This window comes from Pantherophis guttatus, chromosome 3, assembly GCF_059756535.1.
Source record: "Pantherophis guttatus breed Tessera chromosome 3, ASM5975653v1, whole genome shotgun sequence".
Classification (NCBI taxonomy): Eukaryota; Metazoa; Chordata; class Lepidosauria; order Squamata; family Colubridae; genus Pantherophis; species Pantherophis guttatus.
The window spans coordinates 92,739,107-92,754,703 of record NC_142065.1 but is presented as its reverse complement, the minus strand read 5'-3'; the positions used below and the strand labels follow the sequence as shown (position 1 = coordinate 92,754,703).

The 15,597-nt window shown below is 34.2% G+C and overlaps 1 protein-coding gene across 3 annotated transcripts in view; it reads left to right on the top strand.

Moving 5' to 3' along the window:
- NEK7 (NIMA related kinase 7) overlaps nucleotides 1-15,597 on the top strand; it is a 66,167-nt gene that overhangs the window by 21,006 nt on the left and 29,564 nt on the right. For all 3 annotated transcript variants that reach the window (XM_034437448.2, XM_034437449.3, XM_087890048.1), the window contains exons 4-5: nucleotides 4,580-4,642; nucleotides 7,086-7,196. In XM_034437448.2, coding sequence (XP_034293339.1) covers nucleotides 4,580-4,642; nucleotides 7,086-7,196 — 174 coding nt within the window. The remainder of the gene's footprint in view (nucleotides 1-4,579; nucleotides 4,643-7,085; nucleotides 7,197-15,597) is intronic.

The following is a 15,597-nucleotide window of genomic DNA, read 5'->3' as shown; positions in this document are numbered from 1 at the left end:
TTAAGATTGTTGTACTTTGCAAAGAAAAGTTACTTTTTCAGGGTTTTTTTCGATAATCTATTTGTAAAATCAATGTTGTATAATTTATACAACATAAAATTTAGGTGTTAAACCAAATAAAATAATTTGTTCAGTTTATATTGCACCACAGTTTTGAAAGGGAAAAGGCTTCTACTGGAGTAAATGCAAGACCTCTTAGAAACCATGTATTTATTAATCTATGATAATCAAATATTCGTTGATCTCCTGTTTTACTTTAATGTTTGATATAATTAATCACTAATCTATTAAATATTATTTAATATTGCAAAGCAGATTACTGTTTCTTTCTAACTTTCTTTGACTCTTTGGACTATTATGATTATCAATTGATTATTTGTGTGTCATTCCTTTATGTCATGTGCATAATTGATTTTTGAATTTTAGGTAAAAGTGATACATTACATTATGGATACTACCGTGTTTCCCTGAAAATAAGACCTTGTCTTATATTTTTTTGAACCCCGAAATAAGCGCTTGGCCTTATTTTCAAGGAGGTCTTATTATTTTGGGGTGTGTGGAGCAAGACGGGGCTCCTCTTGCCATCTTATCTGATTTCCAACTCTGTCTCCCTAATCCTAACCAGAGGAAATGGCGGTGCTGCACATGTGGTTAAATAGTTTCAGAGAGGGCTTATTTTTGGGAAGGGCTTATTTTTGGGGGAGGGCTTATTTTAGCACATGCTAAAATAAGTTCAAAATGAATTAGGGTTTGCTACTGCTGTTTTTTTAACCAAAGAAGAATGAGAGTAACTGTTCAAGGCCATGGGGTAGAAGAGTAGTTTTATATCTCACCTATTTCATTTTCCTGCCAGAAGCTACTGAGAGTTCTCATGAACTTCAGACCATTTATTACTTAGCTTATCATTGAGGGCTGTTCAGAAGTTGCCTAACAGAGAAAATAAAATTTCAACTTCAAAAAGCTGTTAGAAGCTTCTCTTAGATGCTTCCTCCCATTCAGTCTTCATTGACTTTATTTGAACAAATCTGACTTCCCATGTTTTTTAAAGTGATGGATCAAGAAGCTAGAGAGAAAATTGTGTACAAATAAATTTGAAAAAGCAAGGATCAGATGTGAAATGCTCAACAGAGAACTCTTCTTGGCAAATAATAGCGATGTGTGTCCATTAGGTCTTCTCAGAGGCAGTCAGATCTTTGGAAGCTGGCTATATGTGCCAAATCTTGGAATTTTGGTGCCAAAGACAAAATATTAAGATAAAATATTTTGCATTCTTGTCTAAAGGACTACAGTAACTACAGGTACTGTATGTATTCACTGAAGTTTACATCTATACTTCTATGTTTTTCATCTACATTAACCTCCTTTAAAGTATGCATTAAAAAATCACCCTGAATATACACCCCCTTTCCATTTGTCAAGCTTTAATCTTCACATTCCATTTGGCTGACATATCCTACTATTGTACTGCAATATTACTCAGTCTCTTTCCTGAGTCATAACTTCCAAATTAGAGGTGGTGCTTTCTACCATCATAGAATTTGTATTGTATAAAGGTGATAAATAAAATTCAAAACTTGTTTTTTTTTAACAATTAGAATGGCTTAAATATATTCATAATACTTTCTGTTAGATGCATCAGGCTATTTGAGGGAAAAAATAAATACGACAGTTGAATGTTGAAAGTTGATTGTGAGTCCTTCATCACCCTACAGCCTTTTCAGTAATCGGAAATTTCATATTTCTGAAATACAATTTGTTTAAGATTTCTGGAAATTAAAAGGAACATTCTTACTGACACATTTGGATGTATTGTTAACATGAGGTGAAAGGTGTTTTTAAAAAACACCAGTAAAAGACGGTATGCATGTGTGTGTGTGTGTGTGTGTGTGTGTGTGTGTGTGTGTATCCTATGCTGAAGCATCTCAAAATAGTTTACAATATAAAGAATATGATGTATTTTTTCCATCACTGTTTAACTTATCCTATAAAACAAACCCACAACATTCCCTTTTTCCTTTTATGTTAGTTTGTATTTTAATATTTGTTTTTGAAATCTATTCAAGATATTTAAGTAAAAATATAAGAAGCAATACATTAAAAAGCTTAAAATATGTGGATAAGTTTGTTACCCCTGAAAGTTAATGATTGCTTAGTACTGAATGCAGTTACTCTTGTCTTTTGAATTTGAATTCTTTCTGTTTTACTCCTTTAGCTTTAAGGATTGAATGCGTACACATGGTATTCTTGTAACAGTTAAAAAATGAAATAAAATTTACACTTGTTAAGGATAGAAGTAATTGGAATGGAGTCAGAAGGAGAGAACAGTTGGAATAATACTGTCCTTGATTTCTTATGACTAGGGAGGAATCTGTGATGAAATGTAGTCTGGATTCCCAGGAGGGAGGGGGTGCATTCCAGAAGAAGAAGAAGGAATTCTGTAGGTAGTTTCATGTGACAGAAAGAGGGTGAAGATTATCCTCCCTAATAGTTCCAAGAATATGCTTCCTGTAGATAATAAGTCTGCTTTAGTTTGGCAAGATTCTATTTATAGGTGTGGAACAATAAACAAATCTCCTTGGAAGTGTTACTAGGTGTCTTTCTTGATTGTTGGAACCTGACAAGAATTTTTATCAAGATAAATTACAATGTAAGGGGAACACTAAATTTGTCATTGCTATTTTTTAAAAGAACTTAAGGATCCTTATATCAGTAAATGGTCTGCACATTATTATAATTTATGCATACACCAAAATAGTAAAATGAATTAGATGGTCTTGTGCAGAAACTAATTATGAAGATGTTTGGCTTTCTACATTCTTGATTAGTTTAGTTTATTTGATTGTATAAATAAAAATTAAAGCAATGGGGGGGAAAAAGGAAATATTTGGATTTTTTTTAAAAAAGCTACAGGGTCTTTTTTGTTTGTTCTGTCAGATTAAAAAATATTATGAATATTTCCTAATTTTTAAAAATACTATAAGAGGTAATTAAGATGAGAAGGAAGTTGGTCTATATTTGGAATTTTCACACTAAATCAAATTAACAAATGAAAGGTTAGAAAGGTTCTTAATATTGTATAGATATATTTTATGAAAGAAGTAGAAAATAGTAGAGTCAGAAATTAAAATTGATTATGCAGTGCTTCATGTGGTAAAATGAGTATTTTAAGCTTTGGTTTAACCCACCTCTGTCAATTAGCACTCCCTATATTTCTTAACAATATGTCTCTTTGTTTTAATGTGATGTTGTTTACTGATGTTTTTAACATTACATTTTTGTCTTGTTTGTGTTTTCCTAAAATAGGAAAAATGAAACAATATCATTTTTTAAATAAGTTGTAGTTCATTTATAACAAAAATTAAAAATACTCAAAGTAAATTCAAACAGTAGGTTTACAATTATTATCTGAGCAAAGAGTGGTTTTTTTAATGTTTAAAGTGAACATACTTTTATGAACAAACCAATGTAGTTAATAACTAAATGAAGTTACAATAATGCTGAAAACAAGTTGCATATTTTGCATTTCGTCCCACTTTTCTAGTTTTTATTCCTGGTTGTTTCACATTTATTTAAAAAAATTACATTTCTAATCATTACCATGAAAGTTAGTTTTAGACCAGGAATGGATAAATTGCCATCATATCCTGTCAGCAGTTGAGGCAATTGGCAGCATAATTTCTATGATTTTGGATAAAAACACATAAAAAAGCACTATAAGCATTAAGTAGTCCTAATGTAGTTTAAAAAACAAACAAACAAAGTAGAAAAACATACAGATGTATGAGAATTGACTTTTTCCACTTGGTGCATTATCATAGGTATAGTGTCTTTTGTTTTGCCCAAAGACTGTAGATGCCACTGCTGCCTTTGACCCTTATTTACAGGGACTACCAAGTGAGGCCTTGGAGTCAATCTTAAAAAATTTCCTTACATGAAATAGGATCATTGAAAACCAGCTGCAGAATTATGTCGCTATTTTATATTCCCAAATGCTTTTAGAGCACGAATGTCACATTTCATAATTTGTACCTGACAGTGTTTCTGAAATGTCAGGCAACTGAGATATGCTCATTTTCCGAATTAAAATTCAAGGCACTTCCCTTAATGATTTTGGAAAGTTTACGCTGACAGTATATAGAACTTCTTGTGACAGAATATAATGTGAGTTTCTGAACATCTCTCATGAATGGGAAGAGATCATAGAGCACTGATCCAGGATTTTTTTTTTAAGAACACGTGTTTTTGCTACATCACTTTGGTTGAATGATCCATTCATTCAGAAATGCTGGGCAGAATTATTCACCCCTCCTGCTGTGAAGGAGGCAGAGTTGGAACAGCAATTCATGCTGAGGTGCTGCAAAGATTTGTGCTGTCTCACGAATTCGTATCTTGGGCTTCCATGAAGCTTTAATTTAATTTGTGTAATGTATTTCTCATGGCTCACTACTTGAGAATTTGTTCTTAATGCAATGGGTTGCTCTTATCTTGCACATTTTCAGTTAAAGAGAAAGCATTGAACACATTATTTCTTGTGAATGTATTATCACTTAGTAATTTTCCCCTTTATTTTCTTTAAAAGATATTTGATTTAATGGATGCAAAGGCACGTGCTGACTGTATTAAGGAAATTGATCTTCTTAAGGTAATTTTTTCTTTCTTTTCTAGAATGAATATATTCTGGCATTACAATTTTGATAATAAAAGAAGCAATGAGTTATCAGATATAAGTAATTTTGTGCATGTTATTACATATGAGTAGCAAGCTATCATAGCTTAGCGCTTCCCTGAATAGTCAATAGGTCAGTTTGAATTAAAACTTTATGTCAGATTCACATTCATCTATGGAATTTGAAGCAGACTATATCTGGCTAGTGACACTATATCCTAGTGACTTTTTTCTGGGGGAAGAAGAATGAATCATGAAAAAGCACCAAAGGCCTTCCAGCTACTTAAAACTGTGACTGAACAAACACGCCTTGCTTACTGATCTAACTGTACACCAGATATACTTGATGAAGTGAGCCATAGTTTAAAGACTTTATCCAATAATAAATTGATCCAACCTTTAATCCAAAGATGCTATATGAATTTTTATGATTTTTCTCTATAGACTAATTTGGCTCTCCATCTAGAAATTAATTTAAACATACACATTTTATAAATTAAGGGGATCTCAACTCCACATGGGATAGATTATATGCTATATTTTAAGTTAAAATATAACTTAAATTTTATTTTAAGTTACCTATAATTTTAAATAGGATCAGTTGTTCACCCATGGGTTATAGAGTTCTTATTTTTTTTAACATACTATCTTTCTCTACCTCCTTCCCTTACTTTGAAATGTATTTGTTATATGGGTGGTGATAAAGGGATAAAGTCTTTGGCCAAGGAACATAAACATATTCACAAAAAGGAAAATGCATAGCAGAGAATATTTATATATATTATATTCCACTTGAACCAATTACTGTATTTTTTGTTGTCAAACCTTGTAAAGTAATAGATTTCCATTTTGCTTTATTTTTAAAATGTTTCTAAAATCTGCCTAATAGTAGATAGTGTTTGCCAAAGGGAAATATCTGTTGCTTGTTTTAAAAATGTTTATTATAACATATGATTTTAAAAATTAGGTATGTAACCTATGTTTTAGTTATTATATTTACAATTTTTATTCATACAGATAGCCCTTAACTTATGTCTGGTCATTTAGCGACCATGCAAGTTGCGGCACACTTCCCCTGGGCTACTCATGGCTCATTGAAATTTTGGTGGCTAGGTCACTTCCCCATGGTCACAAGATCGCATTTTGGATGCTCAGCAATTGACCACATTTATGACTATTTGCAGTGTTCCATGGTCATGTGACCATAATTCACAATCCTTTTTTTTGCCAAAACCTGGCATTTACTTCAGTTTTCAGCAAAAAATACCAATTTTCAGACAATGGATGTGTTTAATGACAATGGTCTTTGCTTTATGCCACATCTGTATAACAACCCAGCCCAAAAAAGGTCGTAAATTTATGAATAGTCCTGTGGTAACTCACTTAACAACATGACTTATGTCCATAATTCTGGGATCAATTACAGTCATAAGTCAAAGACTACCTGTACAAGTGTACGTTAACCTATTCATAATTTTATCTTTTCAAAAGTTTCTTCTGTGGCGTGCTTGAAATGATACATCAAACACTTAGCACTGGAAAAGCTAACGTCTTTAGGTTTCAAATTATTTTATGTATTGTTTTACATACGATGCCACCATTGAAAACAACAGCATTTGCTAGAGTTCATATTGGAATTGGCCACTATCAGGGGGAAAAAAAGTGGATATTTTTTTTTTTAAATGCCATCATTTGGCATTGGCAAGGGTAGATCCTTGCACAGAGTAGGTTTCAGCACAGAGAAAACCTATTTCCTAATTGTCACTAAGCAGTTATTTGTATTCTATTGTATAGGCAAATCTTGAATCCTAGTGACAACTTCAACAAGTTCCTTGCGGGTTTCTTAAAGGCTTTCAAAAGTGCTTTGGCATTGCCTTCTTCCTAGGTCTGAGAGAAAATGACTGGCCCAAACTCATGAAGTGGCTTTGTGCCTAAAGCAAGACTAAAACTCACTCTCTTGGTTTCTAGCCCAGTACCCTTAACCATTATGCTAAACTAGCTCTATAAATAAAACATAATATTTAATTTTATTATAATTGTATTATATTTTTAAAACAAAATGCATTTTATATATTATAATGAATATTATAAATATAATTAAAATTTGAAAAGAAAATATATTTAATTTTATAATAAAAGAGGAGAAGATCCTGAAAACTTGAGTTTGGTTTACTTTGGTTCCCTTAACAAGGATTGCACTGACTTGTAAGTTGGGGTTCTTTAAGTGTTTTCTTCTTTTTAAACCTGGCGAGTATGGAAAGAATGAATATGAAAATAATGTTTTAATTATAAAATAGGAAAAGTTCTTTTCCCACTTTGGGAGATTTAAATGGCAGAGCATATATGTTATATTTTTTACTACTGGCTTATTGTATTTGTGAATAATAGTCTGTTGACTGAAATATATTTGTTTTCTTAGCAACTGAACCACCCCAATGTAATCAAATATTACGCATCATTTATTGAAGACAATGAACTAAACATTGTGCTGGAATTAGCAGATGCTGGAGACCTTTCTAGGATGATCAAGGTATGAGTTTTTCTTGTTAGGAGGAGTTACAGATAATGATAAGGAGTAAATTTCATTCAATCTAAAAAATAAAAATAATAGCTAATGTTGTATTCCCTATAATAGACTTTTAGAATATAACCAGCCGCCAAACATTATATCTTATTGTCAAATAAATTATAAATTTATAAATAGATTATATAAGAAAATATAGATCAAAGAAAAACGTAAATTTTCTCCCAAATTTGACACAGGAGCCATAATAGTATAATTAGATTCCTGTTCTCTTCACGTTTTACCCAGTATCAATTATAAAATCTAATTAGAACTTGAACATATGATAAATAAGAATGGGTCCACCAGACATATTTATATTTGGGAACAGTTGTGCCTGCATGTTGCCTCCAAAAGACATGTAGATACTTTCTCCAGGTTATCATTTGGAAGCAGTTGCTCACACAAATTCTATAACAGTGATGGTGAACCTATGGCACGCGTGCCCGAAGTGGCACGCAGAGCCATGTCGCCTGGCACGCGCGGCCTCACCTGTTGCTCTTCTGGGTTTCTGGCGCACATATGTGTGTGACGATCAGCTGGTCTTCGCATGCATGGCAGTACCGGAAACCGGAAGAGCTGGTCTTCCGGTTTCCGTGTGCGCATGTGCGCCAGCCACTTGATCGTCGCCAGCGCATGCGCACCAGAAACCAGAAGAGGAGCAGAAACTGGTTCGCCATCACTGTTCTATAAGATACTCTTTCTATTGTTTGGAAGTGGGGAAAAGATGAATTAGGAATCAGTATGGCAATTGATAGAGGTTTTAAAGCTTTTTTGGATTCTCTAAAGCAGAACTGGAATCAATACTTAGGCAAGCAGCCCATCATGATTTCTTCTTTCTTCACCTATATTAATCTACTTTCTAATCCCCTCAATGTCTATGGAGATTTTTAGTCATCCAGGCCATGGTTGTCCCAAAGAGGCAACCGGACTTTCTGGTTTTTCTTTGAAGACTTTTCACTTCTCATCCAAGAAGCTTCTTGGATCAGAAGCAAAATGTCTTCAAAGAAAAACTAGAAAGTTCAGTTGCCTCTTGCTTTTTAAAAAATTAAGCCCAAAAGTCAAATATTCATTTTTCCGATTTGTATATTTAAGTAAATAACTATAAAATGAGTGTATGTAATATGTATTTCATGGCTATAAAATTTCTTCATTTCATTTTATTCTAATTCTTCTTCTGCCACAATAACATTGTTCTTCAGAGTACATTAATTAACAATTAAATACATATTTGTTGAAGTACAATTTTATTTCGCTACTATACTTTGAAAATAGAAATTTATTTTGTATGTTCCTGGAAGAGAATACAATAAATTTATTTATTTTTACTTTGAATAATGTTTCTTACCAAAATGATAGTTTTAAGTTAAGCTAATTAATAGGATACATAGATGGATAATGTTTTGGTAAATTAACCAAACTGAATGTATTTGCTTAAGTTATACTGTGTGTTTTTCTCTTTTAAATGTATAATACATATTAATATAATCTATCTACCTGTTTTTAATTTTGGCCTTGGCAGAAACAAGGTATTAAATAGTTGCCTTGCTTTTAATATAGATTCTTTTATTTGGATTCCAGTGATATGGTTAGCAGTTTCTTTTGTAAAATTATAAACTAAAAATAATTTTAAATAGTTTTCTAGATTTACAGAATTACATATTGCAGGAATTTTCCATAATATTCCACAATAGAGATGTTGGACTTCCATTCCAAGTTTTGGAGAGTATCAGAATGGGAATGCTGATTTACTTTTAGTACAGTTACCTCTTAGGTAGTTCTTCAGTGAAGACAGTTCTGAATCAGTGGTGGGTTTCAAATTTTTTTCTACCGGTTCCGTGGGTGTGGCTTGGTGGGCGTGGCATAGTGGGCATGGCAGGGGAAGGATACTGTAAAATCTCCATTCCCACCCCACTGCAGGGGAAGGATACTGTAAAATCTTCATTGTCACCCCACTGCAGGGGAAGGTTACTGCAAAATCTCCATTTCCTCCCGATCAGCTGGGACTTGGGAGGCAGAGAATAGATGAGGGCAGGGCCAGTCAGAATTTTTACTACCAGTTCTCCGAACTACTCAATATTTCCGCTACCGGTTCTCCAGAACTGGTCAGAACCTGCTGAAATCCACCTCTGTTCTGAATGTAATCATGTCCTTGTGTAAATCACAGTTTGAATCTATGGTTAGTAAATTTACCAGTTAATGTTACTGTACTCAACTCTATTAATTTTTACCTCTGCTGTTGTAATCCAGGTTTTGTTCATGGTCAGATTTGATTCCATTTCCCCCCCTCATTCTTGTTCCATGGTATTTTCAGTTGCTTCTTAACATACACATCATGTTTTATGTAGTGAATTCAGATTACCATTTGAAGTTAATGACAGCTTATCTGGCTATGTTTAAATATGCATAAGGTGTCATGGTATAGTAACATTTTCCTAGTTCTTGTACTTTGAATTTATGTTAGAAATATAGGAGGGAGGGAAATGCAGTAAATGCATTTCCAGCTACCTTTTAGGTGACAATTTGACGAGAAAGGATATATAACACAATAGAAAAACAATAAGGCCTCTAAATGCATGTTGCTTATTATGTGAATAGAGAGAATCAATAATTAACCTCAAGAAGCAGTAATTAAACTCAAGGTATTAATAGGCTTCTGTCCCTACTTTCATTAGATTCTTTTGGTGTATATTTAGCATGGAATTGTTGCTATCTAGTAGCACTGTGCATTCTTTGAAAACAGTTGGAAGCTCTGCTGACTGCAGGCATCACACCTCTTGGCTATTCATTAAAGAGTCCAATCTCTGTTAGGCTGCTGGGCAGGCCTGGAAAAAAAAAGGTACTGTTTTAAGACTTGCCTGAACTATAATGAGTGGATTTCTTAAATTAGTGGCATCTTTTTTTCAGGCTTTCATAGAAGTCTGGAAAAGATCAGAATTTTTTTTTTTAATGATCAGCCGGAAAGTCCTACTCTTCCTTAAGATCAGAAAGTTCCTTTAAAAATAGACATAGGAACAAAGTGCTTTAAAACATTGTAATAAATATTTATTATGTAATGCATACATCTATTTTACTAACTCTATTAACATAAATAAGTTTATATACTTTGCACTATATTTACAAGATAATCTTCTAATTTATAACTGTATGGCTTTAAAAAAAAAAGAAACTTTGCACTTGGCTACGTAAGGGAGAATAAGCAAACAAAATATTTGGGGTAGGGGTGGGGGAATCCATTAAGCAAACAAAACTAAGAAACATATATGGCTTAGGACCTGGTTTACTTACGGGACCGCCTGCTCCCACCGACCAGTACGCTCCCACAGAGAGGGGCTCCTCCAGGTACCGTCGGCCAAACAATGTTGGCTGTCGGCCCCTAGGGGGAGAGCCTTCTCTGTGGGGGCACCGACGATCTGGAACGAGCTCCCCCCAGAGATACGGAGGATTCCGGATCTGCGCACCTTCCGCTGTGAGCTGAAGACTTTTATTTCATCAAGCTGGCCTCGCCTAAATCTTCTCCCTTTTAAGTGCAAATTTTAAATTTTAATGTGTTTTAAAATATGGGTATTTTAAATCATGGGTATTAATTCAGCTAAATTAATTTATTTTATTCGATCTTAAATTTTTATATGTATGTGTTTTATTTCGTGGCTGTTCACCGCCCTGAGTCCTTCGGGAGTAGGGAGGTATAGAAATTCAAATAAATAAATAAATAAATAAATAAATAAATAAATAAATAAATAAATAAATAAATAAATAAATAAATAAATAAATAAATAAATAAATAATAAATAAAAAATAAAAAATAAATAAATAAATAAATAAATAAATAAATAAATAAATAAATAAATAAATAAATAAATAAATAAAAAGAGGAAAAGGGGGAAAAGTGTAGAAATCAGGCTATTCAGGTATGCTTTCCTATTGATTTTTAAATATTCACAGCCCTCATATACCAAACATTTTACCTTAATGTGCAAAACAGAATATGCTTGTGATTGTATGCTATTATTATACTATTGAATAGGGCCATGAAAAATGTACAAAAAAGATGTCTTGCAAGGTGCATTATATGAATGAAACATTTCTCTCTGAAGTATTAAAACAAAGCATATGGCTGCTTTGAATGTTGCACCTTGGTTTTCTTTGTCACTTAATTAACCAGTACAATATATACAGTACAATATAGTAACATAGGACGTCAATGGTGCAAAGGATTTTGTATCCAGTCTCATGTTCTAGTTATAAAATATTAATGGCAGTGCTCCTTCTTAAGTGCATAATGGCCTAAAAAGATGGATTCCTTATGGATCCTGGGTATGAGAACACTTTGAAAATTCCCTGTCCACATATTTGACTCTTCCAAAAGAGTGCTGATTTTATTATGGAATTCAGAAATAACTCAGAGTAATATATGTGATCAGTTTGATGCAATTATTGTTACTAAATAGAATTTATTTGGCTTTTCTATATAGCAAGAGGTTGGGCTGTATGGTGATGTAATATAAGGTACTCCTCAAAGTACTACCATTTGTTCAGCAACATTTGCATTTACAATGGCACTGAAAAAAAGTGACTTATGACCAGTCCTTGCCTTACGACCATTGCAACATTCCTCCCAGTCACATGATCAAAATATGGGTGCTCGGCAACTGCCATGTATTTACAACTGTTGCAGTATCCTGGGGTCATGTGATCACGATTTGTGGCCTTCCATCTGGTTTTTGATAAGTAAAGTTAGTGGGGGAAACTGAATTCGCTTAATGGCCACATGTTTTACTTAACAATTATAGTGATTTGCTTAATCACCATGGCAAAAAGGTAATAACAGCAGGCTTGACCTACTGAATAACAGAAATTCTGTCCCCAGTTGTGGTCATAAATCAAGGAATACCTTTAGTAAGATAATACTCAGAATGCAGATGGGGGAAAACTCCAGCCAAGTGTGGCTCCACTGTCAAACTAAAACCAGTTCCCTTCCCTTCCTCTTCTAATATATATTCCTCTTTGACAGCATTTCCAGATAATTGTATTAAAAAAAGGAAAAGAAAAGAAATAAAAAGAAAACCTTATTAGAATCTGTTAACTTACTGCACAAATAAAATAATTCATTTAAACAATTCAACTTGGAAAGCAGCTTTATCTGGCACCAAACTAAAGTAAGGCAAACTTCACTTTGAAGTGATTGCCATAAACTTGATGCCGTCATTTAAATGCCTTACAGTTTGGAAACACCTGGAGGAGAATTTCTAAAGACAGCATCGACACCTGACCTACTTGATATTTCAGCATTTCATTGGAAACGCTTCCAGTACATGGGAAATTTATAAAGGGACTTTCTGGACAGGTGTAAGTTGTGCCTGTTGTGTTGTGTACCTTTCTGGTGGCATACCAACTTCTGATGCACTAAGAAGAAATTGCAGCAACATCTAATTTTAATGCCTTAAAGACAATGTAGAGAAAAATGTTTCAGTTTAGTGGTAAAGCTATGACACATATCACAACAGCTCAAAATACACCACTAGATCTTCTGAGAATCTGGCAAAATAGGAGGAAGACAGAGAGACTGAAAGTGGGAATTTGTCTCAAGTAACTAACCCCCTTCCCTCTTTGTGGCACCATATGCCACCATATCTTCCTCTGCCTACCCTGATTCCTGATCGCTCTTTAACATTTCAGAGTTTCAACTCTCAGTCCCTTGCCTCAATGTTGTCCACTAGGGGTTACAGAAGGCAACTACATTCCCTTCAATTCCTATACAGGTAGTCCTTGACTTACAACAGTTCATTTAGTCACCATTCAAAGTTACAATAGCATTGAACAAAGTGACTTATGACCGTTTTTTATACTTATGACCGTTGCAGCATCTCCATGGTTACGTGAACGAAATTCGGATGCTTGGCAACTGACTCGTATTTATGATGGTTGCAGTGTCCCTGGGGTCATGTGATGACCTTTTGTGACCTTCTGACAAGCAAAGTCAATGGGGACCCCAGATTCACTTAACAACCACATCACTAATTTAGCAACTGCAGTGTTTCACCTAACAACTATGGCAAGAAAGATTGTAAAATGGGACAACATTCACTTAACAACTGTTTCACTTAGCAACGTAAATTTTGGGCTCAATTGTGGTTGTAAGCTGAAGACTATCCTCAACTTTACATTCTCCTCTGCATCTGGAAACAATTCCACAATCCTCCTCAAATCACAATTCATACAAGCCTCACACCCCTCCAAATTCAATTCACTCTCAATTCTTCTTTTTAAAATAATATTTCCTGTACTGCATGAAGCAGCTATAAAACTAGATCGCAAGACCTCAAGATGGTGATGATTTTCCTAAGGAAGATAAAAATAACTCCTTGAATTGTTTACTTGTGTATTTGTTGCTAAGAGTTCTGAAGCTATCTCTATTGTTTGATGTTGATTTTTGTGTCTTTATTAGGCCAGGTTTTGGGGTTTTGTTTTGTTTAGTTTTAAATAGCCATTCTTTCAAAGAGATTTGTGGGCACAGCAGATAATACACCATTTCTGTTTATTTGAATGCCAGTTCTTAACTTACGTGCTAAAAGAAATATTTGCCAACCTGTTTGTCTGCTGTTAATATAATGATCTTCCTGTTTTGTTCAGAATGACGACAGCGGTGCTGCAATTGCCAGTTTCACCCTTCTGTTGGCATTTGTGCAGTGTTACAAAGAGCACAAAAAAAGGAGGGGGTCATGCATCAATACTGCTCCCATTATGACCCCCTTGTCTTCCCTATACATGTTATTGGGTTCCAACTCAAGAAAACCCAGTTAATTTATATAAAAAATGCCACATTTTCCCCTTTCTTAAGTAATTATCCTTTTTAAGTTGTTTAGAACTCTCAGCATATTCTCACTTATTCTCTAAGTTGCCAGCTTTCCTTTGTCTTGCTAAATCAATATTATGTGGCCTAGTATTCTCCAGGTAGGAAGCCTCAACACATCTGCAAGGTGTCAGGTTAGAGAAGTCCCCTTAAATATCTCACAGTGTTATTGGGTTCCAGTTTGTGTCCCAAAGCCCGTGACAGATGGAGTAAACTTACTGCGAGACTTGCTTTTTGCAGGAATGATTTACAGTACTTGATGGTCAAGTGCCATTAAGCTGCTTTCTTCTTCCAAAAATTTTAGCTTAAATCAAAGGTACCATTTTAAAAATTTATTTGTTGGATTTGTTCCAGCCATCCAATTCCAAAACAACTCTGGCAAGCATATAAGTTACAAATACTGTGTGTGTGTGTGTGTGTGTGTGTGTGTGTGTGTGTGTGTGTGAGAGAGAGAGAGAGAGAGAGAGGAAACCATATTCTGTTTAAAAAGTCTATTTTCAACTAAACAGAAGGGCACTGAATAAGAAAACCCTTACCCAAGCAAGTTATCCCATTTTTCTATTTGCAACACCAAAATGATTCAGATAGATAATATAGGTAGTCCTCAATTTACGACCACAATTGGGACTAGAACTTCTATCATTAAGTGATTCAGTCATGGTGAGTTGTGTCTAGTTTTATTATTTTGGGAAGATTTGGGAATGGCACTCATATGACCCCAGGATGCTGTAACTATCATAAATCCATGCTATTTGCCAAGCATCTGGATTCTGTTCACATGACCACAAGGACACTGCAACAGTCATAAGTGTGAGGACCACTTGTAATTTCACTTTTTTCAGTGCTGTTTCAACTTGGAATTATTATTAAATGAATGGTCGTAAAACAAGGATTATCGGTATCTCAAAATATGTGTCCCTCATGCAAAGGTCAGCACTACAATTTATGAAAATAGTGTTATCCAATGATATGCTAGGTCAGGCAGTAATCTACCACCATCTAACCTAAATCTCTGACCACTTAGTTTCCAGCCCCTACTATTACAATGGAGCTATTTTACCAAATCATGTTACGTTAGTTTTCCTAATAACAGAGTTACATTAATTCACCAGTCATTTCCACTGTTCATCATGCTATGGTTGATTGTGTTTTTTTTTAACTTTTCTAAAAATTGAAACATTGGAGGATTTTAAGAGCAGTCTTGTAGGATCAAAGATGCATGTTCCTTCCATGATGCTCAAACATAAAACCATACAAAGTATGCCCTCATTGTTAACACTTCTACTAAACTCTATATATCATGGGTGTCAAACTTGATTGCATCATGTGACATATCCTGACTTTTTTGCCTTTGCAGAGCTGGGGTGGTCGTGGCCTATGCGTGATGCATCCGGCCCATGGGCCACCAGTTTCACAGGCCTGCTCTATAGTACATTATGAGATTAGGCTTTGGATTTTTCTGTTGTGGTGTTCTATGTTTATTTGTTTTTATTGGATGCATTGGATTTTATCTTT